The sequence below is a fragment of the Antechinus flavipes genome, chromosome 2 (assembly GCF_016432865.1).
Source record: "Antechinus flavipes isolate AdamAnt ecotype Samford, QLD, Australia chromosome 2, AdamAnt_v2, whole genome shotgun sequence".
Taxonomy (NCBI): domain Eukaryota; kingdom Metazoa; phylum Chordata; class Mammalia; order Dasyuromorphia; family Dasyuridae; genus Antechinus; species Antechinus flavipes.
In genome coordinates, this window is record NC_067399.1 from 299,119,118 (window position 1) to 299,146,464 (window position 27,347).

The 27,347-nt window shown below is 37.4% G+C and overlaps 1 protein-coding gene and 1 long non-coding RNA gene across 9 annotated transcripts in view; one reads left to right on the forward strand and one right to left on the reverse strand.

Moving 5' to 3' along the window:
• Positions 1-27,347, forward strand: part of FOXN3 (forkhead box N3) — a 496,195-nt gene that overhangs the window by 205,227 nt on the left and 263,621 nt on the right. For 7 of the 8 annotated variants that reach the window (XM_051977428.1, XM_051977426.1, XM_051977427.1 and 4 more), the window contains one exon: positions 14,982-15,538. In XM_051977428.1, coding sequence (XP_051833388.1) covers positions 14,996-15,538 — 543 coding nt within the window. In that variant the 5' untranslated portion in view covers positions 14,982-14,995. Of the gene's footprint in view, positions 1-9,681; positions 9,781-14,981; positions 15,539-27,347 lie in introns of those variants that run through there. The other variant, XM_051977425.1, reaches the window with a different exon arrangement.
• On the reverse strand, positions 10,063-21,831 carry LOC127549422 (uncharacterized). Its single transcript, XR_007950594.1, has 2 exons — positions 17,508-21,831; positions 10,063-12,935 (listed from the first exon to the last, which is right to left on the reverse strand). It is a non-coding gene; the product is annotated as an uncharacterized LOC127549422 (long non-coding RNA).

The window sequence follows — 27,347 nt, forward strand, 5'->3', positions numbered from 1 at the left end:
AGGTCTGACCATGTTACTTCACTGCCTAAGAAATCTCAGTGATTCCTCATTCCTCCTGAGATAATTTACAGGCTTCCATCTTTGATATTTAAAGCCCTTCATAATCTGGCCATAGCTTTCCTGCTTTTCCAGCCTTAATGGGTTTTTACTCTCCTGTGAGTAGTTTCATAATCCAGTCTATATAGTCAGTCACTGAGTCTGGAACTCAGTTCCCAATTTTGGGAAATGGAAATAATATTTATACTACCTATTAACACTAGATAAGTAGATGGATCAGTGAATAGAGTTCTGGGCTTATAGTCAGGAAGACCTGAGTTCAAATCCAGGCTCATTTACATAGTAGCTGTTTGTAACTTGGACAAACCACTTAATTTGTTTGCTTCAGTTTCCTCATTTCTAAAATGTGAATTTATTAGACTATTTACTTCCCATGGTTGTAATACTTATAAAAATGGTTTGCATAGCCAAGTCCTGGCACATAGTTGACACTAAATGTTATTATTATTTTGTTGCAAAGAAAGCTTTTGTAAACCATAAACCTTTATAGAAATAGGAGGAACTCTCAGAAAGAGCTATAGAAATATTAGTTGTTATTCCAGTGGGTACTCCTCATTTTTGAGTTGCAGGTCCATTGCAACCAGAATAGTCAGGGACAGAAGAATGTTCAATTAGCTTAACAGAATATTTCCATTATGTTTGAGTGTAAAGGAAACCAGATATGTATAAATTAGTTTGGAGATAGACTTTTAAATCCATTTAATTCAAGGAGAGTTCGCCTTATATTTGGACCCATATGGGAATTTATGAAAAGTTTGGTAGTAATATCATAGATACACTAAGCCTGCTCACATCAGTACAATAGAATCCCTAATGGGAAATACAGTGTTTATTATACTAAACAGCTCTCTAGTTTACTCAAAACACCAACACTTTGAGAAAGGTATAATTTTGTCCCCACTGATTGATAAGATTTTTAAGCCTTTTGTAAAAAGCTCTGCAAGGATACTTATTTTCCCATAAGCTGTCTGCACTGATTCTGTGGAATTTTCATAAATTGTTTCATGAGTACGGTACATGAGAATATGAGGAATGCTTAAAATGAAAGGATAAGCTTCCCTTGGGATGATTGGGAAATTCAAGTGGAGGTCTGCCATTTTTAAGGTGGAATAGAACCATAATGTAGTCTGATGAACTCATTTATTCATTTAATTCACTAAGCATTTATGAAGTACTAATTATAGGCTAGGCACTGAGCTAGGTACTGAGCAAAATAAAGATAAAAGTCAAAATAGGTCTTGTCCTCAGGGAGCTTACTTTGTAATATTACTGTGTAATATTTACCAGTACCTCTAGTTACTCTCTTTTCCATTTAGCCAGGGAAGGCATCCTAATTACTTATTCCACCTTGATTTTTTACTCTCTCTGTGCTACTGCACTTACATTCTAGATCACATCATTTGCAAAACTGGTTAAATACTGGTTCATATTGTTTTCTAAGCATTTCATTTGTATTAATCCTGTTTCCCCAACTAAATCATAATTCCATCCTTGAGGAAAAGGACACCGTCTTACGTGTCCTTCTCATGCTGGGCCCGCAGTAGATATTCATTAATTAATTAAATTAATTATTAATAGAATGGAATGACTGGATTTAAAATCCAGATTCAATAAGTCAATCAACAAATATAAGAGATAATAAATTGGAGATAATTCAGTAGAGAAAGGAGAGAGGAGGGAAATGACAGAGAGTGGGGTTTGAACTGAGTCTCAAAGGAAGCTATGGAAACTAGGAGAAATATGAAGAGGAAGAGCTTTCTAGACATTTTGTACAGCCCATGAAAAGATATAGAGTTGGGAGATGGAGAAGTTGTACTTACAGGAAGATCCATTTTCAAGAGTTCAAATCTGGCCCTCAGATATGTACTAGCTTTGTGACTCTTGGTAAGTCACTTATCCTATTTGCCTCTGTTTCTCATCTGTAAAATGGAGAAGGAAATGCAAACTACTGCAGTATCTTCACTGAGAAAACTCCAAATGGGGTTATAAAGAATCAGACATAATTGAAACAACTGAATAATAAGAAGACAAAAGTAGGTCTATAGCACTGGATCATTGAATATAGTGGAAGAAAGTCAAGAATTTTATGTTTATAGTTTTTTTTAAAAAAGTGTTTGTAAGTTAATTTCCATTTTGCCTCCAGCCAGCATTCTTGATATGTGTTAGTCTTAAGCTAAGGAAGGAAAAGGAAGCCTCTCTTTCTCACACTCTACCAGTCATGACCCTACTTTCTCATATATAACTCTTATGTGGCTTCCTTACCACCAAGGGAATATATCTAACTAGTCATTTCTCAAGAACCTCCTCTTGCCTATGCAAATCATGCACCAAAATGAAAAGTCTGGGAAACTTTAAAAAAAAGTGTACCAGAAGTTACTCTAGTATATCTAGAATGGTTATCATTGAGACATAGTATTATAGCAATGATATTAAATTTTACAAATTATACAACATTATAGAGTTTCCATTACTCTTCCTATACTACACAAAACCAGTTTCCAAACTCCAGCAGGCATTAATAATCAATCTCAAAGTAAATCCTAAATTGGTTCTTTCCTAAGGTAATTCTCGCAAAGCTACCATTTACTTTAAACCTTCATTATCTCCAAATGAGTCTCTTTGTCTCTAGTATCTTCAGATCTTCCAGTTCATTCTATGATTTTTTACAGATTAATCTTCCTGATGAAAAAGCTCTGAGCATGTTACTTACCTGTTCAAAAACATTCAATAACTCCCTGTTGCTCATGGAAGAGACTTGTCCTTGTTCTTCCAGTATTGGTGTTTCATACTTCACTTCCAGGCTTTCCTGTATTTGTGAGCATATTTCTCTCCTGCTCCTCCCCGCCCTCAATAGAATCTAAGTTCTTTAAGAGGAAGGATTGTATCATTTTTTTGTTTTTATATCTTCCATCATCTGGTATGAGGTAAATAAGCCCTTATTAAATGGATGTTATTTATTTTTATTTCTCCAGCACAGTCTACCTTGTATTTATTAAGTAGTAGGCATAGAGATAAGGAAAAGAAATAAGCATTTATTTGTGTCTACTGTATGCCAGGCACTATGCCAAATGCTTTGCAAATTTCTCTCAATTGATCCTTACAACAACCCTAAAAAGTAGATACTAATGTTATCCCTTTTTACAGTTAAGAAAACCAAGGCACACAAAGTTTGTGACTTGTCCAGATTTACATATAGCTTGTTAAAGTGTCTAACTTAATTAGATTTGAACTTGAACTAGCTAACCCTTATCTTATCTATTTCTGGCCCTGTGATTTTACTGATTATAATGAAGTACTTGAGGAAATTTGGGGGGCAGCTAGATGGTACAATGGATAGAGCACCAGTCCTGACTCAGGTCTGATTTCAAATCCTACTTCAGATATGTAACACTTTCTAGCTGTGTAACCCTGGGTGAGTCATTTAAGTTGCCTCAGCAAAAAAGAAAAGAAAAGAAAAGAAATTTCTTTTTGCTAAAGGAGTTTGCACCTCCTCTGCATCTTATAGTCTTGAAGAATTACTTGGCAGGCATTCAGTAAATAATGAATGAGAAAATAAAGAAGAGTAAAATAGGGAATGGAGTATTGAAACATCATATTTGTGTAAGAGATGGAAAATGTCAAAGAATTAGAGCTAGAAGAAGAGACCATCCTCCAAGTCTAGAATGTCCTTTCTCCTCATTTCTGTTCATCACAATTCTGATCCTATCTGAAGATCCATTTAAGGGCTACCTCATCTGAGAAGTGTTTTCTGATTACCCCCTCCCCACCCCAATTTGTTAGGGCTCTTTTCCCTTCTTAAATTACTTTACCTATGAATACACATATATTATCTTAGTAGAAAGCTTGTTGTGAATAGGGATTGTCTGGGGGGTTTTCTTCTTCTTTGTAGCCCTCCTGCCTAGCACAATGTCTTATACTTAATAGATATAAACAAGGATTTAATAAGTGCCTATTATGTGCCAGGCCCCCTGTTAGGTGCTGGAAATACAAACGAAAAACCTACAAGTTCTCATCTAGGAGCTTTTGCAGTATGGTTAAGAGAGAAATCAAGGGAGGTAACACGTAGATATATGAATATATAAAAAGAACTCCTGTGAAGAATGGTATTGGTAATAGGATAATCAGACAAGGTTCTTTCTTTATAGAGGGAATGCTTGAACTGAATCTAGGTATAGGAGAATTGTTAATGCTAAGATCTGGAAAGGGGAGATGGAATGCTCTACTTAATTAAAGAAAAGTAAGGAAGGTTGTAGTGTATGTAAAGAATAGTATATGTAAAAGGCTGGAAAGATCAGTTGAAACAAGGTTGTAAAGTTTTTTTAAATACCAAACAGGAGTTTAAACTTGATTCTCAAGGTAATAGGGAGCCACTGGCATTTAATGAGTTAGAGGATGTATTTTAGGAAAATAACTTACGATATTTAATAAATCTATTCATTGAGTCAGAGGAGATTCCATGAACTCCTGTTGCAGGATCTAATAAATTTTACCCAAGAAATTATTTTTCAACTTTTTTTTCAAGTAATAAGCATTTATTTTCTTTCCTTATCATTTTTCTCCCTCAATGGGAAAAAACAAAACAAAACAAAATTCTTGTAATACATATATGTTGTCAAGCAAAATAAATTCTTCATCAAGCATGTCTAAATTTGTTTCTCATTCTGCATACTGAGTTTGCTATTGGTCAGGAGGCAGATAGTATGGTTTATCATTGTTGACCCTCTGGAATTGTGGTTAGTCATAGTGCTCATCAGAGTTCTTAAGTCTTTCAAAGTCGTTGTATTTACAATGTGGTCATTGTATAAAATGCTCATCTGATTCTGTTCACTTTACTCTGCAGCAGTATATACAGGTCTCTTTTTTTGCTCTCTGAAATTGCCCTTTTCACCTTTTCTTATAGCATGATTCTCGTATATATTAAACTATAATTTTTTTCAAAGCTTCTTCAACAGTTTTCCCCTACAGTTTCTAGTTCTTTGCCACCACAAAAAAAAAAAAGAGAGATCTTACAAATAATTTTTGTACTTATGAGTTCTTTACTTCTTTCTTTGATCTCACTAGAGCTTAGGCCTAATAATGATATCATGAGGACAAAATGTGTGCATCATCTAGGGACTTTTTGAACATTAAATTTAACATTGCTTTCCAAAACAAGTAGACCATTTCCCAACTCCACCAACAGAGCTTTAATCTGCTTGTTTTCCTTCAACCTCTCCAACATTTATCATTTTTGCCAGTGTATTGTAACCTCAGGGTTGCTTTAAACATACATTTTTCTAATACTTAGTGATTTGGAGCATTTTTTTCTGCTTGGTTATTGAGAATTAAGATTTCTTCCTTTGAAAACTCACATCTTTTGACCATTCATTATTTGGGGAGTGGCTCTTAGAAATTTAAATCACTTCCATATATACTTTGGTAGGAAAACCTTTATCTGAGAAATTTGATGCAGAAAGGTACTTTCCCCACCCCCAGATAACTTAATTTTCATACCTGTTGAAATCTGTTGGGGGTCAATCCCTGCTCTACTCCATTAATCCAGATCACAGCCCCTCCACAATTTACTAGAGCAATTTTATAGCTTGTAATCTATAACATCATCTGTTGACCAATATTATGTTGTTGACCTTCTCTTTATTTGAGAGTGGCTTGTTGCTGAATATGTATTCTGAGTCTTTCAAGATTATACTCTCATCATTTTTTTCTTTTTTGTTTTAGCTCTTGAAACTCTTCTGAAGATTTAAACTTCAATTTCTCTTGTTATAGTAGAAAGGGAAGACTGATGGAAACTACCAGCAGGGTGGTCCAAGAAAGTATTCTTCTTAGTATTTTACACAGTACCCTATGCTTACTAGGTGCTTAATATAGTTCCTAAATTTGTATGATTCAAAAAGCTCCTTACTGCACCTTCTACATTTCTAGGGTCAGAATTTTCCTGACCCTAAATTAACTTGTGTTTTTATTATAGGTGAAAGTATTCTGACTTGTTGAGAACCTTAAAGCAAATCACTGAGGAAGAGGTAGTGGGATTTTAAAGAATGGTACAAGATGTAAGGTACTTAAAGATTTGCAAACATTTTGCATGTTGTTTCATTTGTGAGATAGGTGTTAGAGGTATTATTAATGATCAAAGAGAGGTGATATAACTTGCCCTTGTTCATACTTATCTGGCAGAATTTGAACAGATCTTAAGTTTCTCAGTACTTTATTTTAAAATTAGAATAGTTAGTATTTTAAAATATAATAGCTAGCTAGCATTTTTGTAATGCTTTATAGTTACAATCAATTAATAAACATATTAAACACCTACTACGTGCCAGGCACTGTGCTGAGAAAAAGGTGGTATTATTTTTCCTATTTTATAAGAACCTGAGATTTAGAGAGGCAAAACGACTCTCCCATGGCTTCACAATAAGTGTTATAGGCATGGTTTCAAACTAAGGTATTTCTTGACTCTTTGCCCAAAAGCTCATTCTACTACATTACTCCACTTCTTATTCCAATGAATATAGAAAATAAGAGAGTAATATACCATATTTCAATAGAGACTTAGAGTACTTCTATTTAAGTCCTACTCTGATGCCTCCTTGTAGCATGAGGCAATCCTGGATTCTGAAGACTACTTTCCTTTAGAACAAAAGATCCTTGAGTGAAGAGTCAAGTGTCTTTTTTACTCAGAATCCTCAGATATGGTAGGTGCTTAATATTTGAATTTAATTGAAAACCCTATCAGGTTGGTGAGTTATAAAGACTGGGCCAGTGATTAAGATAACCAACTACAGGGAAGCTATCATGAAAAGAATAACCATACATATCAATTCATATACCTTCATGGGGTTATGTTCTTTCTCTGGGGAGGGAATACCCACATTGATGAAGTCATTGATCTTTTGAATTATTAAAAAGAATGTTAAATTCTGGTTTGAGTGAGCTAGTCAATAGGTTGAGGATATGGAAAGGAGGGATTGCTGATATACTCCTGACTTGTAACAATAGGAGCACTGAAGGAGCTTGTCTAAAGAGACTTGAAAGGTAATGACAGGCAAATAGAATTTGTTTCTTTGCTGCCCTTATTGTTCACCAGATCCTGAGAAAATCAAAATTTTTATATTACAGTTGAGATTAGTGTTAAAATTTCCTCCCTTCTCTCCCCCCAACCACCCGTGGTCTTTTTTTTAGCTGATTTTTTGGATGGACATTGCTGTTGCATCTGTTCTCCTTTAGTTTGTAGTGAAGATGAGGATACCTTCAATATCCTACCATTTTCTGAGATTGATGAATGGTAGAGGATTCCCTTTTTCCTAGTGAGAAGAAGCTGGTCTTGTACTGAATAATTTCCAGGTTGATTTTCTTCTTTTCAGGAATGAAAAAAAAATAATCGAAAAGCAAGTAAGATCATATCTTTCTACTTCATCCAACTTGGCTAAATCTTGCTTCAACCCAGAACACATGTAAACAGGCTCAACATTTTCTTAGGATCCAAGAGAGATGGTCTAATTCGGCCTTTCATTTTACAGATGAGGAAACTGAGACCTCTAAAGACTGAACTAGGTCACAAGGGGGAGGGGCAAAGAGGCCCAGATCTTGGGACACCCTTCCCACTTCCCCCCACCCCCCCCCCCCCCTTCCCGGCTCTTTCCACCACACCCTCTGCTTTCTTCTCCCTTCTGTCAGTCTTAGCCCTTCCCTCTAAGTCTGTCAATCAACCAGCCAGTCTACTAGCGGTTATTAAGAGGTTACTCTGTTCCAGTACTGTATATCATTAATGTTTTGACTGCTCCTTCCAAAAGTTCTGCGGGACCATTGGATTGGGGTAGGGATGGGGAACAGAACCTTTTGCTCATTAAAGACTCCGACAAACTTTGAATCGATTGCCTGTCAGTGCAGTGGCTAGGTTTTGTTAATTTTTTTTTCCCCCTCTGTGCTAAAAAAAAAAAAAAAAAAAAAAAAAAAAATCCCTAGGGTGTCCTGTTGGCCAGCGCTATTATCCTATGAAAAGATGGGGAGTGGGGGGAGCGGGAATATGGGAAGACTGTTCTAGCCGTGGGTGGCAAATTCTCCGTAGGCTGCTGAGACTCTCTCCTCTGGGGCTGGTGCTCATTTGTGTGGGTGGGACCATGAATTGGTAATTGGGTTTGAACGAACCTCCTAGAAGGGGCTGGGAGATAAGATTTGTTTTAGCGGCTGGCCTAGAAGTCTGCCAGAGTGTGGAAAACAAACAATTGCCAACTCCCCTTCAGTGGCTTTTAAAATCCGCGGTTTGCTTTAAAACGGACATTGTTTTTCTTTAATTCCGTCTCGGCCAGGAGGCTATCTTTCATCTGCTAGATAAGCGAGACTGAAAAGTGTAATTTTAGCTAAGACTTTTCTCCTGGGGTGAGGTGGGGGGACGGCTGTAGGGGGAAAAAATTGGAAAGGTTTTGGGAGTTATGATAGGAATTTGTAGTTTGGGAGGAGTGGAATATATATATTTTTTTTCTGCACTGAAGACTCGACCGCATCGTAATTCCTTTTTAAATTTTTACTTTGTACCATGTATGGCATGATTGGGTAAGATCAGACTGGGTGACACGTTGGAGCTTAGGTGGCTCTCAGAGAATGGAGGTACCAGCCGAGTTAGAAAGGGGGTACTACTCTGCCTCTGAATTTGGGCTTTCCGGCACCCCCTCTGCAGCTTTTAAAAGAGAAGCGAGGAGACAAACTTCTGCAGGATCTGGAATCATCTCACGGTACAGGGAAGCTCTCTAGTATGCGTGCACCCACCTCGACACTGGGGGAGGGTAGAGGGTAGGAAGAAGGGAGCTTTGAGGACCCTTTGAGGGTCGGTATAGGTTCGTTCCTTTTTCTCTTTTCTTTCCGAGTCTCCCGCCCCGACCCCCACAGTAAAAAGGGAAAGTGCTGTGGCTCTTCGGGAACCGCGTCACCCCCCTTCCAGGTCCCCACCCCCGCCAGCCCAAGGGGCATAGGGAGAAGTGAAGGAGGAGAGGAGCCGGAGCCGGCTGGGGAAATCTCCTTTGCGTGATCCCAAAGTGGAACTGGGCTAGGACGTGGAGCTGAGGTAACCGAAGCAAGAGAGAAAGGGGGCCGGAGGGTGACAGCCTTCTTCTTCCGCAGGGCAGCCCCTTACTCCTCCTCCCAGCTTGCCGCCCCAGACAAGAACAGCGAGCCCTGTGCTCCTCTTCCCCAGTTAGTCTCACTGCAGCTCTAGTCGCGGCTGCCTGCCGGCGGCCCAGCCCACGTTTTCTCTCTCTCCGACTCCCTCCCCCCCCCCCCTTTGCTTTCCCCTCCCCTCCCCTCCCCTTTCTTCCCCCCTCCTCTTTCCTGGTCATGTGTCGCCTTTTTTTGTTTGCAGTGGAAACAATTTATCGCTCTTCTGCGAGCCTTGGCCCCCAAACGCGGCCGATCTCGAGTGGGGAGATCGGACGGGCCGGGGAGGGGGCGGGGGAGAGGAAAGAAAGGAGGCCGACTGCAGCAGGTCCCATGTCTCTCTCTTACCCTTCTCTCCCCTTCCTCCTCCTTCTCTTCCCGCTTCTGTTCCTCACGACCACCTCCTCCCTCGCTACTGCCTGCTGCACATTGTTAGCCCGGGGAGGAAGCGATGTGCACTTCCATCAGATGAAAGTTTGTAACCTCACGCCCAAGGGCAGCGGTGGAATCTAATCCCACCTTCCATCCCCTTCCCCCTCCCCACCCCACCCTGACCCTACCCCCAGCTGGAGCCAGGTAAGTTTATTTCAAGCTTTTACAGGCTTCCAGGGTGGGAGGTAGATCGGGGTGGGGGGGGGGGAGAGGGAAGGAAAGTGAAGCTGGGGCCCAGAGGGATGGGCGGAAGGTGGTGAAGGACCAACTCGAATGTTTTAGTGTCTGAAGGTGGTCCTCACTCCTCTGCAGCTGGGCATCGGGGTGGGGTAGGGAAGGATGTTTTCTCTGGGGTGCGGAATGCGGCTGGGTTGGCCCAAGTGAGGAAGAGAACCCCAGCAGAGCTAAGTTGGTTGGTCTAGAGAGTTTCCTGACCCGACGTACAGGATGTTTTCCTATTGCTTCGATTTCCGAAAAAAAAAAAAAAAGAAAGAAAGAAAGAAAAGAAAAAGAAAGAGTCCCCTTCAGAAACAGACAAGAATTGGCATTGTGTGACGAGGACTGGGATCTCAGTCATTCACACTGGAGTCTGGGGTGCATAGGGGTGGAGAAAACGGACCTCAAGATAGCAAGAAATGCGCCTAACAAAGATTATTGCTTTTTTTCTGTCTCTTTAAAAAAACAAAAACAAATAAACAAAACCAAAACTGTCCAGCCTTGGCATAGGCAAAAGGGAATAAGTCTCCTGAAACGTTACTCACTTACCCAGGCCCAAGTACCCCCTTTTCTATCAGATTTCCTTGGGTGCATGTTAAGTTGGGGGCTGTATTTATTTTTATGACATGCAACCCTTAAGGCCAATAAAATGTTTATGACATCTGACCAGCAGTGAAGGTATGTGAGCTCGCAACTGCCCTATGTGTGGGGAATAAGAGCAGTTTCCCCGTTTCCTAGCAACACGACTGATTGACTCTAAGCCCAGCCAATCGCTGCCTTCATTGTTCCCCTTCAAATGTTTTTGACAAGTACAGTAGAAGGGAATCCAGAGTGTGCGCGCGCGCAGGAAGGGAGGGGTGGGAATGAAGTTGCCCCTGGCCCCACAAACTCTCTGACTCCGTTAGCTTTGCTATTGAAATATCTGTCCCCCTCTCCCTCCCTCCCACCTCCCCTTTCTAAATCCCATAGTGAACACCTGTTGAGGGCTCAACATTTTAATGTGCCTGTCAGTTATTGTGAAAAAATTTTAGAAGTGGGCAAGAAACAAGCTTTTCTAAAGCAGTTTACTTTTTTTTTTTTAAACAAGGCATAAAAAAATAAGGAGGGTATAACACAGATAATTCAAAAAAAAGTTTTAAAGGGATCACCATTGAATAACTATTGACTTATCTTGTGGAACAGCTTAATTGGCAGCAGATTTTAAAATGTTTGCTTAACTGCATACTCCTTATTTCTTCTGTCTCCTCCCCCCCCCCCCCCCCATTTCTCTAGAATAGGGAGGGGAAAAGATTTGGTTAATGCTGTAGTTAGAATAGAATAATGGAAAAATCCTCAGCTGTGGTTTCTGGAAAATGTGTTTTAAACCAATCTTAGAGGTCAAGGGCCTTGCACACAGTTGCTATAAAATGCATGATTTGTAGATATGTAGTGGATTGAATGGTTGGGGGGGAGCTAAAAGGAAGGCTGTGGAAATATAGACAAAGCAAAGAAATACAAGGTTATTGGACCCTGCTTCCTTGCTCTTTATTTTTGTAAACTTATTTTTGAAGTATCATTTAAAGAAAGAAACTATTATTGCTGGCCTCTGAAAATGTTTGTTTAAAACAAAAGAAAACATGGAGAATAGCTTGTTCATTCCTTTGGGAAGCTACTGACAAATAAGCAAATTAAACAGAAAGAGAGCAGCATGTTGTCATAGCAACAGTGCAATTAAATTACTTTACTGTCAGCCATGATATAATTTTCCTGTTTAGAAGCTCATGAGACATAAAACTTTCATTTGGAACTCAAGTTGACTTGAACTAGAATAGTTGATCTAGCTTTTTCCCCTTTGATGAATAGGAAGTTACATTTGTTCATCAGAAATTCAGATATTTGTTGAGAACTCTAGGATCTCTGAGAAAACCCACATTTGATCTAATTATAAAGAAAAAAAAATCCAGGTTATTGTAGAAGTCCTTCCTTGCCCACTCTAGTTGTTTCTGTTTAGCAGGAATAAAATGTATCTTTTGTAGACAAAAATTTCATTCTTGTTTCCTGATTTAGGGAACTTCACATTAGTGTTATCCTTTTCCTTTCAAAATAGCAGATGAAACTCATAGCTTTCTTATCCTTTTGAAGGAATAGTAGAGGTTTTAGGTACTATGTTCCCTTCCCATCCCTCCTCCCATTTTACAGATAAGAAAACTGAGATCCAAAGAGGGCGAAGAGACTGTTGAAATCACAGGGAGAGTTGAGGTTTTAACTGATGTTAAACTTTTTGAAGAAGAAAAAAGTATTTCCATAACTACTTCCTCCTCCCCCCCTTCCCCCCGCCCCCCATTCATTCAAAATAATGGTTATTAAGCCTCTTCTTTGAGTGTAGGCAGCTAGGTGGTACAGTGGATAGATAACCTATCCTAGAGTAAGGAAGATCTTAGTTTATAAATGTCCTTAAACACTTGCTAGTTATGTGACCCTTGTGGGTAAGTCACTTAACCGCAGTTTTTTCAACTGTAAAAGGGTTGTTCTAAGTATCAAGTCAAAACATACTTGAAAAGCACTGAGCACAGTGCCTGGCACATTGTAGGTGCTCTATAAAACTATGATTCCTTTCTTTTTCCTGTATGTGTGTCTCTGTGTGGTAAGGGTAGCAGGTGGGTAGGCAGTCTGTTGTAGTACTTTGAGAGCAGAACTTGAAGCCAGGAAGAGGTTTGTCATTCAGTAAACATTTTTACTTCAAATGTTCATAGGGACTATTTGTGTCTACCTGTGGCAGAGCATTCCTAGCTCAAATTGGTGTGATCAGCCACAAGTTAAGATACACTAACTTGATTCTAACATAGTGATATCATTTTGGTCCTCTTCAAATACAAAGGACAACAACCAACTAACCAACTGTTAATCACTTACCATGTGCTTTACTGTGGTCACATACAGACTTTGTATGTGACCTTGGTCAAGTCACTGAAATGCTCATTTGCTTTAAATAGCTCTGAGAGTAGACTTGCAGAAAAAGGTGTGGACTCATTTTGGTTAGTTTCCTCATCCAGGGAGTTTCCTTCCATCAAAGCCAAAAGTCCAATCCCAGTGTATGTAATATACTGGAAGAGATACAAATATAAATAAGACAGAGCCACATGGCCTCTGGGAGCTAGTTAAAGGAATAAGATTTGTCTACAGATAAATTCTAATACAAATTAAATTATAATAAACCCATAGGAGAAATCCCAAGGGTTAAGAGATGAGGAAGAGATCTCTTTTAGGTTTGGAAAGTCAATGAATACATGTTGCTACAGTGGAGAGATCCTTGGGTCAAGTTTGGGAGTCAGATGACCTTGGTTTATGGCCTGACTTTGCTATTTACTTACTTTTGTAATTTGACCTCCCCCTTTCTGGGTTTCCTCAGTGAGGAGGTTGTACTCTATGACTGCTAAGATCTCTCTTGAGATCCAAATCCTATGATGATCTTTTGAGTGTCAGAACTCTTGCAGATAGTCTTTCTATTTCTTGGTGCTTTGTTTTGTTTTTTGGGTTTTTTTTTAATAGGCTTTGGCATTTTGTGTGTCCAAAATGTATAGCTTGAGTTTCCCCCTTGCCCTTTTAAACAACATACTAAAAAAGTAATCACATCCACAAAAAACAAACTGTCTTTCAGCTGTAAAACAGCAATCCAAATGTCCATGTGCATCATTTCTGCTGTGTTTCTAAACTAATGTCCGATTTTAGAAACTTCATATCTGTGGACGTCATTCTTTTGGAAACTAATTATCACTCCTTCATATATTTTTTTAGTTGCCATTTTACTATACTCTTCTTGTTCTAGGTCACTGATAAAACCAGGGAAATATAATTGTGTAGCAATACATGTATCCATCTTCCTGGCTTCTAAAGTCACTAGTAGTCCTTCTGCTCTCTCTCCTTCTTAGTGCTTTTAATTTCAATCCATGGATTCTGAATTCCTTTCATACATGCCTGAAGTTACTGCCTTTTCATTTGTAGGGCTTCTTGCCTAAGGAAATAAATCTGTCTCTTGTTTCAGTCCAGATAAGTAGTTCTTCCTCATTTTTCTTCAGACTGTGCAGCTATACTTAAAATCTAAGATTTTCATGTTTATGAATGGGAGAAAAACCCAAGAAAGCACTACAAATGATGTACCCTCTTGGCACTACAGTTTAATCACAATATTATTGGGATATATTCAAAATGGGAACAGTTGAACTTAATCTGGAATAATTGCCTTAAGCTATAACACATGTACACACGTCCACAGAAATGGAAATAAATACATATATATGTATTACATTTACACATGTGTATATATGTATACATGTGTATGTATTAATATGCCTATACATATGTGAAAGTACAGTGATGTATATACAATGCAATACATAAAATAGTTAAATATTATTTTGCTTTCCTCAGTAATATTTATTGTGGATTTGGAGGAATGTAGAATCAAGTAAGTATTGATACCAGAGAAACACAGGAAAGCAACATGATTGAGCCTCCTGACTTTCAGGATTTATGGACCTCAGCCCTTGTTCTGATAATTATTACATGGTCATCTGGCAAATCATGTTCACCTTAGTTTTCTCATCTGTAAAATGCAGATAATCTAACTTTACACCTTATAGGATCATGAGAAAATTGTATTGTAAAATCTAACATGTGATAGAAATATAAATTTTTGCTCTTCCTAGTTCCTGGTGATGGTGAAATCTTGGTATTAAAAAATAATAACTTACATGGGGAAGAGAGGAAGTCACTTGAATTTTAGTATAGAACCAGAAACATGTTGAGATTCTTCTTTGATTAGAGTGAAATTTTTCATTTTTTTATTTATTTATGCTTTATCATTAATGGTTTATGTGTATGATGTAATATCGTAAATATTCTACTGTTTCCTATGTCATTGTCATTGTTGCTATCCTGTTTAAAATCACTGCCTCTTCTGGATTGCAAAGGCGTCCATTTATTAGCTTTTTTATGTGAAAAATAATGTGAACATTGCTTAAAGAAATATGTCCATGTAGGGGGAGTATGTGGGTGGAGATGAGGAAGAAAGGAGGGAGGGAGGAAGTTAGTTTTATATACTTTCTAATATTTACCAGCTATTTTTTTCTCTCTCAAATTTACTTTGCTAGGAACCTCCACCTAAATGGGTCCAGTCATGCCTCCCAGTAAGAAGCCAGAGGGCTCAGGAATTAGTGTTTCCAGTGGCCTGAGCCAGTGTTACAGAAGTAGTGATTTGTCCAAGTCCCTTCATGATGACGATGACCTCGACTTTGCCTTGCCTGCCATCCGATTAGAAAAGGGGGCGATGGAAGATGAAGAGCTCACTAACTTGAACTGGTTGCATGAGAGTAAGAACTTGCTAAAAAGCTTCGGGGATTCAGTCCTCAGAAGTGTCAGCCCTGTTCAGGACATTGATGATGACACTCCCCCATCTCCTGCTCATTCTGATATGCCCTATGATGCCAGGCAGAACCCCAACTGTAAACCTCCTTATTCTTTTAGCTGCCTCATATTTATGGCCATTGAAGACTCTCCAACTAAGCGACTACCAGTAAAGGATATATACAACTGGATCTTGGAACATTTTCCATATTTTGCAAATGCACCCACGGGGTGGAAAAACTCAGTGAGACATAATTTGTCATTGAATAAGTGTTTTAAGAAAGTGGATAAAGACCGAAGCCAGGTAAGCCTTTCAAGGTCTGGAAATGATGCATATAATTCTATTGCTGCTTCTGCTAATTTTGTTTTAATCTTCTCTGTTAAAGGAAAAAAAAAAAACCCACATTCTTTTAAAGATCTCCTTTTAAGGGAGTGCAAGTTCACCATGCTGAAAAAACCAGCACAGTCTTTAGGATGGCCGATTATGACTTATTTAACTCATTGTCTAGACATCCAAAAGAATTCTTCCTCCTTTGCTCCTCCCCTCCTCCCGCCCCCACCCCCCCAAAGCTGGCGTCCTTATGCATATTTAGTCTAACATAGTTTTAAGATACTATTGCTGAGACGACTGCTTGTATTTTCACACTACCATTATATGAATGAAATGCATGTTATTATTACTCTTCAGTCTTTTTAGATTAGGAATGCTTGGGTTTTAGAGTTCAAGTTCCCTGTGTAGTCACTAAATGCTGAAGTTTTCATGTACCTAAGCATGTTGATCTTTAAAGGTGTATATATAGAAGAAAGCTGTTGCCTATATCTTGTCTGTATTGTTAACCTGGAGAAAGAGAGAGCTGCCTGAATTCTGTGATGTAAATGAGTATTATATAGACCTTCCTTGAAGATTTCAGAGTGCCTCTGGTATAAAGTCAAAAATAGATAGCATCAAACTGCAAAAATTATTTTCTTTAACTACTTATGTAATAAGTGGTTGATAAGTTGTGGCTACTTTGTGTGAAACTACTGGCAGAATTGTATTCTAGGGTAACTCTCATCTGAAATATAAAGGTTTTTTTTTTAAGTTGTACAGAGACAAGTGACTTGTTTTTTCATCATTTATGTGGGTTCTCAGGGATGATAGGTAGACTATTTGCAGTATCAGTTGACTTATAATAATGAGTTGGGATCTGAAGTTGAATGTCATCACTATTTACAATAAATTACCCCTTCATTCCATTCTTTCCCTCTTCCTTTTCCTCTTTCCCTCTTTCTTCCTTCTTCCTCTCTTCTTTTTTCCTTCCTGCCTTCCCTTTCTTCCTTCTTCCCTTCTTTCCTCCCTTCCTTCTTGCCTTCATTTCTTCCTCCTTTTCTCCCTTTTCCTTCTCTCCTTACCTCTAACCCACTTTCTTTTTGAAGTCAGTTTGGTATCAGGGATAGCTATTGTGTGGGGTTAGCTGCTATGCAGAATTTGGGCTTTAGGCTCTATCTGAGAGAGAGTTCTGGTTTAAAATAGAATTGGGAAGCTAGGAAACTACTTATGCCCTGAGTGGAAGAAAACTTCATGGAGAAATGTAAAGTGCAATGGTTTTACATTTGCTTCTTGGATTTATAAAACCAGAGTTCATATTCAAGATTTTGAAAAGTTGAACACAAGGGAAGAGGAGGAGGATTTAGACATTGAGGGACTAAGCCTTTGATCTCTGGCAGAAGAAGCCTATCTAAAGTGGATAGATTTGTATATTCATAAGTGATCTACTTTCCTCCTTCAGGTCCTTCTTTCTGGAGTTCCCTGTTTTGTTGTTTTAGTTGTGTGTCACACTATTCATGATCCCATTTGGGATTCTCTTGGCTAAGAGGCTTAAGTAGATTGCCATTTCTTTCTCCAGCTCATTTTACAGGCAAACTGAGGCAAACAGGTTAAGTGATTTGCCCAGGGTCACATAGCTTGTAAGTATCTGAGGTCACATATGAATTCAGGTCTTCTTGCCTCTAAGGTTGGCACTTTATTCATTAGCTTCCCTATTTTAATTCCTTCTTTTAATGAAGGCTTAAAGTCTGGATTTGCACTGCCCAGAACAATCAGTGACACGTCTCATTACTCCTTCAGTTTTTGACGATTATGCTTTTGTTTGGTCTGCTTGTTGCACTTGGTCACTGTCATACAATTGTTCTGAGGAATTGTGGCATTTGGATGCCTGAAAGTTGGGAAGTTGTTAACTTCAGCAAGTGCACTAGGATTTAAGTATGGTTTTCATTAGCAAAAAAGACCTTACCCATTTTAAGCTTCAATACTAGCAGTCCTAGGATTGTTTAAAGGCAGGTTCCCTGGAAAAAAGAAAAAGTCATGTATTACCCTTCTAAAAGCAGAATCACTTAAAAGGAAACTCCCCTCTCTCCCACCTCATTCAAAAAAGATGCATCATATTATTAATTAAGCAACTTTCACCAAGATTTTCAGCCTGTTGGGAAATGTTTTTGCAGGTTGCAACATGTATGTATCTTCATGTTTGACATTCTATACATGTGCACAAAAGTAACTCAGTAAGCAACCTGTTCTGAAATTTAAAACAAAATTAATTCCAAAGCATGAGAAAGTTTTGGAGGATTACTTATTAGTTTTGGGAATTGAAGGTAACAGCTAGTTGGTGTTGTGTCAATATACACCCCACACTGGGAGAAGCTATATTCGGCTCCCTTCTCCTCCCACCCTCCTCAATTTCTCAGTCATATTTACCTTGGTGTCCTTTTCAGAACAAGTTCAGATACCTACCAGTGAACAAGTGTTTGTTTTAAAGACTTGAAAAGATTAATCCTTCGATGCCTTTAAGTTTTTGCCTTCTTGTCCATTCTGACCTGTATTGACATGTTTTTGATGGGCTTCCAGGAAGCTTTTTGGTTTAGGTCTGTGGCCAACATGTGTGATCCCATAAGAAGAAAGCAAGGGCTTTTGGAGGCTTTCCTCTTTTTTATTTTTTTCTTGATTATCTTGGGATCTGCTTGGAACCATTTTCAAGTATACAAAATTTCAGTCTGGGTAGCATAGGAAAAATAGACCAGGGGCCCATATTTCTTTGACTAGTTAAAAGACTTGCTCTTCATGTAAACCCTTTTTTTTTTTTTTTTTTTTTTTTTTTTAACATCTGGAGATTTTTACTTGGCTATCTTCCTTACATAGTACTGAAATTTAGCATTGGGATAGTATTTGAAATGTGTGTTGGATGACAGGAAATGAAGCTTTGTATTTGTTTGGTACCTTGAATGAAGCCATGAATGCTGCCTCAAAGACCTAGTAGACATTTCTATCCTCCTTCCCCTTTGTTGTTTGTCTAACAGCAGTTAGGTTTCTAAGTGGAAGTTAGTGCTTTGTGGCCTGGACACATAGGGATTTACCTGCTTTCTCCTTTCCCTCAATTGTCAGTTCCTACTCTATGAAAATTACCTTGTGTACATTTTGTATATATTTTGAAAATACTTATCCAAGCTCTTTGAAATCGAGGACTCTGATTATTTGATATATTCTTAGTGCTCCTGGTAATAAGGCGATTAGATGATAATGTAGATACATATAGTGCTGGACCTGGAGTCAATAAAACCTAAGTTAAAATCGAGTGTCAGACATATTAGCTGGGTGGTCCTGTTTGAGTTACTTAATCTCTGTTTACTTCAGTTTCCTTATCTATAAAATGGGTGTTGTACTAATACCTACTCTCCCTACTATTGTTGTGAGGATTGAATGAGATAATATTTGCAAAGTGCTTGGCACATCATAGTAGGCATTTAATAAGTGCTTGTTTCCTTCTTTCCTGTAAGTGTTTAATAAATGCTTGTTGATTGATACATTGATTTAGCCCTCTCTAAATGAATTTAATTTCATGTGTGTATTGCTCTGAGAGGTATAGAAACTTCTGCTTTTTACTTCATAAAAAAGTTATTCTTGAGACAAAGCTTTAAATATTAAAGTTTCAAAGATTCTTGACACTGTGTGGTGTGGTAGGAGAGACAAGGTATCGGGACCAGAAAATAGGGATTCTAAACCCATCAATATTACTAGCTGTATGGCTTTAGCAAGGGGGTTGTTTAGACTAAATGATCTTTTAAAGTATCTTTCTAGCTTCCAGCTATCCTGTGAATCTGTTAGTACTTCTAGAAAAGAAATAAAAGCCAGTCTTGAAGACTAGAACATACATTCATCCTCTTCTTCATCATCTGTTCCTGTTATTTTTAAACAGAATGTTGTTCAAAATACTTATTTGTAAACAATAAGTTTGTCTTAGAGACTACTGAGACCTTGGTCAGAAAACAATGTCTTTTGAGATTATGAAAGCCATTATTTCTTTAAGGCAGAGATTCTTAACCTAGAATTACTCTTCAGGGGGTTCGTGGATAGATTTGAGAGGGTTTATGAACTTGCTTGGGGAAAAATATGTATCTTTATTTCAACATAATTCTTTTCCTTTGTAATGTGTTTTATATTATGAATTTAAAAATCATTGTTCTCTGAAGGTGTCCTTGGATTGCATATGAGGTCCAAGGCATAAAGAAGTTTAAGAACTTTTACATTTTTGGGTATAAGGAAACATTGGGGTCAGGCAGAAAACAAAGCAACTTAATAGATTTGAGTTTTAGTTTCAGCACTGCCACTGACTCTGTGTGATCCTTTGCTAATAATTTCAAATTCTGTCTTCTTGGTGGTAGAAATAAAAGTGGTGAGGCAATATGATCTCTTCTTCTAGCCCTAAAAAAAATTATGAAAACTTTTTTGGGGGGGAAATGTGCCTTCCAATGTATACCCTTTCAGACAGTGGTAAATCTCCAGGGGTTTGCGGCTTTTCAGATATGGCAAAATCCTGTTGTTTATAGATGATAAAGTCATTCTGTTTGCATTAAACTTGGCCCAGATAACTTACTATTGCTAGGCTCTTTACTTACTTGGTTCCCAAGTCTTTCCCAATCTGTCTTGTTGCTTTTCCCTGTGATTAGGCAAAAGTTCTCACAATTCCATCTCTCAAACCTCATTGTTACTGACTTTCAAAGTATCATTTCCCTATCTCTGTGGTCAGTTATCTTTCTCTTTTCTTTCTTTCTTTTTTTTTTAAATGCAAAATGGTTTGGCAGATGAGCTTGTCTCTTATGTGATAGCACCCCCATATGCTCAAAAATATGATACAATAATAGCTTTTAATCTCTGCTACTTGATAAAATGAAATATTATGGCCTCTGAAGCTTCATCTCCCACTAAACTAGCCACAGAGTCCTTGGTATGACTTTTTTTTTTTTTTTTTTTTTTTTTTTTTTTTTTTTTTTTTTTGGAGGAGGGAGAGATAATTTTAGTGGAAAAATGCCCTTTGGATCTAAAGACTAAAACCCCTTAATAAGTGATTGCAAATTGGATAAAATTATGACAAAGTCTTTAGAAATTCTCTCTTGGCTGCCACAGCTAGGATTATGGGTCTTAGCTTCAGACTTGCCTTAGAATTTTTGCCCAGCTACTTACTTTGATTTGGTCAAGTCAAACAAAACCTCTCTGAGGTTTTTAATTTTCTCATGTATAAAATGGGAATAATTTTACAGATGCCACTTGATGATAAGACATAAAGTTAGTAGGATGTTATTTCCCCACCTTTCTTAGGTTTGCATTGCTCACAGAATTTTTTTTTTTTTTTTTTTTTTAGTATGAGGGGAGAAAATATTTTGTCATATCCTTATGTGAACTATAGACAGAGGCCATCTAATGTGGTGTCAGGAAACTATGTCAGAAAATGGTTTGTGTCTCACTTGCATTCTCACTATCCAGAGAAGTAATTTTTAGTTGTCTTCTGTAAGGGCTTTTTTCAGGGGTAGACCCAGCAAAGATTTGTTTTGACCAGCATGAGTGGAGAATAAAGACAGGGAGGCTGAGGCAGCTGGCAGCCTTTGTATTAGGACCTCCTTTCATCTGACAGTTCTTAAGGATTCCTGTTTGCTGGTTATTTGCTAGGCCCTTTGACCAGGTCTCTTGTGATGCTTCTTCAACTCCTATAGACCTGGTTTTCTGACTGTTTGAATGGACTTTGGTTGTCCCGCCTACTCTACCTTCGGGTATCTGCCCTCTGATTTGTTTGTTTACCTTGTTTCTAACCTGATGGTTGTCCTGATTTCTGCTGTGGTTGCTTCCCTAATCTTTATGTCTTATTTGTACTGTACTTTTCTTGTCCTGACTCTTCAGCCCATTTCCTGGAATTTACATCTCACAACTCAACAAGACATACGCAGCTAATGAGAGATGACTCCAAAGGGAAGACCAGAAGCAGCAGTGAATGGGAGTTAGAGGAAGATACGTTTCAAACAATAAGTACTGTCCAAAAATGAAATGAGATAATGCTATCCCCATCACGGGATCTTTCCAGGCAGATATGTGATTTTGGAATTCATATTTCAGGGAGCATTCATCAAAGATTCTTTTTTTATTCTGAGAATATGTGAGAATTGGCCAGGATGTCTACCTTCAGTTTGTTGAGAAACTCTCTTTAGAAGGTCCAGCTAGACATTGCTCTGGACCCAGCTGTGGTGATATAATTCCCAGCATATTTTCCCAATGCTTATCTAGTATCTTTTAGAGCTTACCTTTTTCTGGCAGATGCTGTTGCTGACAGTGTCCATGAAGTTCATTATTTAACTTGTAGTTATCAGGAATGTTTCTTCAGGTAAACTCTGTGACAGGTTAGAATAAAGGATAGAGGATGGTTAGGGGCCATCTCTCTTTTTAATTGGTAGAACACACTGCTGATCTGATGTCAGTCATGTTATGCCCTTCAGGTTTATTTTTTTCTAGTAGTAATAAAAATGAGTCGATCAGGAGTCAGTCAACTTTTCCTGTTCACTCCCTTATCTTCCAGAAATGAGTTATCCTATGTTCTGAACTCTGATGTGATGGTGTGTTCTGGAGAAAATCATAGGAAGTTTTTGAATTTAAAGATTTGGGAGTAAAGGGTGGGTGGTCTTATTTAGTGGGAACTTGTGTTATAAATACAGAAGCTTAGTAGTATATCTGTCTTAGTGTCCTTGATATTCAAGTTTTTGTGGTGTTCATTTCCAAATTCTTGGCCCAAGTGAAATGGGTTGCCTTTTTGTACCTCCAAAACTTTCTGTTTCTGGTCCAATTCAAAAGTTCACTGTTTTCAGTTTGTAGGAATATAAGAAAGCTTCACTGTAAGTGTGTGTGTGGGGGGGGGGGGGAGGGCGGGGCGGAGAATGTAGTATATGTATATGGTATGTGTAAAGTGGGGCAACAGATAGAGAAGTCCTTAGAAGGTCTAAGTCAAGAAGACTCATCTTCTTGAATTCAAATCTGGTCTCAGACATTAAAGGGAAGGAAAGCAAATGCAGCAAAAATAGTTGTGTGACCCTGGGCAAGTTACCTCTTTGCCTCAGTTTTCTCATCAATAAAATAAGCTGGGAAAGAAATGACTAACTACTCTCTTTTCCGTGAAAATCCTAAGTAGGTTCATGAAGTGTCAGATATAATTGCTTCACATATATTTTTCTTGCTTTACAATGAATTAACTCATTGAATAGAATGTTGGGCTTGGAGGCAGGAAGACCTGAGTTCCTGAATACAAATCTGGATTCCGAGGCTTATTAGCTGTATGATCTTGGGCAAGTATTTGCCTTAGTTTTCTCATCTATAAAATAGGGAAACAACAGTACTTCGAGGTCCCCTCTCTGCTGTTAGGCTCAAATGAGATAATGCTCATTAGCACAGTGTCTAAAAAATAGTAACTTATCTAAATATTAACTATTAGCTATTACTATTAAAGCATATTCTTTTAAAAAATTCTTTTATTTTTAAAAAATAAGCTTTTGTTGATCATTTAAAAATATTTTCATAATTTCTACTAGTATCTTTCCTCCTTTGCTCCCAGAAAGCTATTCTATATGGCAAATAGCATTTTTAAAGACATAAAAAGAAAAAAGTCAGCATAATTGATTCATACATTTAAAAAGTTCTGAAAAAATGTGTAGTATATGTGTACCTCTTCAAAAGAGTGAAGGATGAGAGTGTCTTTTCACATCTCTTCTGCTGAGACAGCTTTGTTCTTTGTAATTTTGCAACATTTCACTTTTAATGTTTGTGTGTGGGAGTATTGTTTTATTTACATTGTTGTAGTCATTGTGTATATTGTTTAGTAGCCCTGCTTACTTCATTCTGTAACAATTTTTATATTTTCTCATGCTTCTCTGTAGCCATTGCAATCATTTTTTTTTAAAAAAAACAGCATAATAGTCTATTTTATACATGTACTACAATTTGTTTTCTATTTGATGGGCATGTGCTCTATTTTCAGTTTTTTGCTGTCAGGAAAAAATGCTACTATAAATGTGTGTGTGTGTGTGTGTGTGTGTGTGTGTGTGTGTATGTATGTTTGTGTATGTGTATATATATATATATATAGGCACTTTCTCATCAATGACCTCCTTAAGGCATAGGGCTACTAATGGAATCTCTGGGTTAAAGAGTATAGCAATTTTAGTCACTTCATTTGTGTAATTTCAAATTGCTTTCCAAATGATTCAGAGTTCCACTGAAAAACATCTTCTTAGTGGATATTCCCTAGATTTCATATTTGTAGATATCTTGATAGTTTAATGAACAAGTATTAGAAATGGACAGGTGACTTATGGGATAGAACACCAAATTTATATGTCAAGATCTGAATTCAAGTCTTGGTTTTAAAATTATAATCCTCTTTACAGGTTGTAGAATATACAAAAGAATTGGATGCTCTGGTCTCTATTGGAAGCTCTTCTAGATGGGAAGACAAGATAAGATATATAAGAAAAAAAAATGAAAATCTAGAAAATAGTTTTAAGTAATAATACACAGATTGTCACAAGTACTGAAGGATATAAAGCAAAGGGTTGTCTATTTTATAGATTAAGGTTAATAATAAGTGTAAATGTTATCTCTATTAATCACAAATGTGATTTCATCCATATGGTCAAATCTCTTTAAGGAATTCTTCTTAATAATGGAAATCAGCATCTGCTCTGCAATTTATAATCTTAAAGAGTTTCCTGGGACTGTGAGAAGTTAAATGATTTGCCCAGGGTCATTCAATTTATATGAGACAGAACTTGAACCCACTTCTTTAAAGAACTCTTGATTCTATTCACCATACTATGCTGCCTTTCAAGTATATAATATTTTTGCAATTTTTGCAAAGCCTTTTCCTCACAAATAACCTTGCAATAAATACTACTTCTCCCTTTTCTCTCCCTACCCCTGCCCCCCAGTTCTACAAATGAAGATTCTGAAGTGCAATGCTTTTGCTCAAGGTCATTATGGCCAATACATTTGATTCATTCTAGTCTTTCTGCTATGCTTCTCTGGACTTCCTAAAAAAGTAATGTTATGAGATGGTTATTTTTTTTCAATAGTATTTTTTCCCAATTACATGTAGAGGCAATTTTTAACATTCATTTAAAATTTTTTTTGAGTTCCAAATTTTCTTCCTCCCTCCCTTATTATCTCCTCCCTAAGATGATAAGCAATTTAATATGTTATATATGTGCAATCATTTAAAAAATAGTTAGTTACATATTAGTCATGTTGTACAAGAAGAAACAGGCCAAAAGAAAAGAACTATGAAAAAAATAAAAGAGAAAATTGTATACTTCAGTCTATATTCAGACTCCTTCAGATCTTTCTCTGGATGTGGATAGCATTTTCCATCTGGAATTGTCTTGGATCATTGTTTTACTGAGAAGAGCTAAGTCGATTATAGCTGATAATATTGAACAATATTGCTGATGCTGTATATAGTATTTTCCCAGTTCTTTTTTCTTCACTCAGCATCTGTTCATGTAAATCTTTCCAGATATTTTAGAAATATGTCTGCTTATCATTTCTTCTAGAACAGTAGTATTCCATTACGTTCATATACCACAGCTTGTTTACCAACTCCTCATTTGATGGGCATCCTCCCCATTTGATGGGCATCCCCTCAATTTCCATTTCCTTGTCACTTGAAAAAGAGCTGTTACAAATTGTTTTGCACATGTGGGTCTTTCCCCCTTTTTTATGATCAGTTTGTGATACAGATCTAGTAGTGGTGTTGTTGGATCAAAGGGCATGGTTTGGTTAGATTTTGGACATAATTCCAAATTGTCATGAACTGGTTCTTTAAAAAACTGAAGTTAATGAAAAGATCCATGGGTCTAAATACCAGTTCTGCTACCTTTTAACTATACTTATTTCACCACATAGGATATTCGTTAATTAATTTGAAATATGAAGGATTTGAACTAAATGATTTCTAAGGTCCTTTTTGTCTCTAAAACTCTGGAATGGTCAGGTTTGGGACATAAAAATAGGAAACCAAATATACATAGGCATGGTAATGGAGAGAAAGATGGGTTTTAGGGGACAGTGAAGGGATAATAATGAATGGGATAATAATGAAGAGGATGTGATGAAGATATCAGGAGAGATAAGGCTGAAGAAGGCATATTAGGGGTAGAAACAAAGAGTTTGTGAAAAGCTTGGGATGTTCAATTGAGGAATCTAGACTTGATCCAATTCTCTTTCTCCTTTTCTCCTATTCTCTAAGCATTGTTATTTTCTTTTAAAAAAAATTGTTAGAGATTAGATGAAAGAAATGAAGAAGGTAGCTTTCAGAGGCATAAAATGTTTCTTCTATTCCCTTTACCTTCCCTACAGTAATTTCAAGAGTGATTGGATAGTGGCCACATAAAATTGTAGCTAAATCTTGTAGATAAGGAATAGACTTTTTGTGTTTTCCTTATTTGGGTATCTGGTATGCTGTTGGGACCCTCATGAATACAGACTCTTCTCTATTCCAGGGGACAAAACTCTATGTCATACTCTTCTTTAGGGCCCTTGAGAGTGCTCCCCAGCACTCTAGAGTTACACAGAGCCTTCTGAGTCAAATCCAGCATGTTCTTCCATTTAACTAAAATCCATCACATGTCCTATCAGTTACTTTGATTGTTCTGCCCTCAAGAGGGAACCAAAAAAGAAAGATATAATTTAATAATATCATACTCTAAGAACTTGAGTAATCAAAATTTTTGTGTGTTCTTTAGTTAGAATAGAAATTTGAAAATTAAAAAAAAAAGCCTACCCTTTCACCCCAATTTAGGGACATCAGGGATTCAGTAAAAATAGAACAGAACCAGACTTTAAGCCTTAATGCTGATATATTAGGCATGGAATTCCTCCATCTTTTCTTTGCTACATTGCTATTGTTTGCTGAGATTTGATCATCTGGAGAATCTAGATCTAAAGAAAAAGATAACGTTTATTTTAGTGATACAAGTCAAAGAACTTTAAATCTGGAGTTAGAATACTGGGATTTAAAGCTCTATTTCTGCCCCTTAATATCTTATCTGAGACAATTGACATATCCTGTCAGTTTCTCCATCTGTAAAATGGAGGTGTGATACTCTTTATTCCTCAAGGCTGCTTTCAGGTTGTTATCTAAACTGTAAACTTCAACTAAAGATTTTCCTGTGTTGGAAAAGTAGCCTTTTTTTTTTTTTCCCATTTGGGATTTTTTTTTTTTTTTTTTAGCATTTGTTAATTCAGAAAGACTTTTTAGGATGAACTTCAACTAACCAAAAATTGTTGTTTTGATTAATGAACTATTGCTGTAAATTATATTCCCAAAAGCACATGATAGGGAAAATTGAAGCAATGTAACTGGTATTGAGTGTTACAATGAAAGAGAGCAATGGGGAGTATGAGGTAAGAGGCTGTTATTGAATTGTTGTCTCAAGGATAATTGAATATTTGACAGTGTAGGATTTCAGAGAATCCCACAATAAAGTGGGAGCCTTTGCTTCTTGTTAGGGAAGCTAAACCTGTAAGCATGGTCAAGGGCTCAGTCTCCTTGCTGATGGGGAAACTGAAATGTGTTACAGTGAATATCTCATTTAGCAGAACCTAACCTCCCCTTTTTCTCTCACCCCCCCCTTCCTCCCCTCCCGCTCCCTTTAGCCCATGACTTTCCCGAGTTAGCTGCCATCTGGTCCCTGGCTGGAGAGAAGAATTTTTCTTGTATATGTGTCTCCATGGCAACCAGTTTGCGGTTGATATGGAAAGTAAGCAGTTG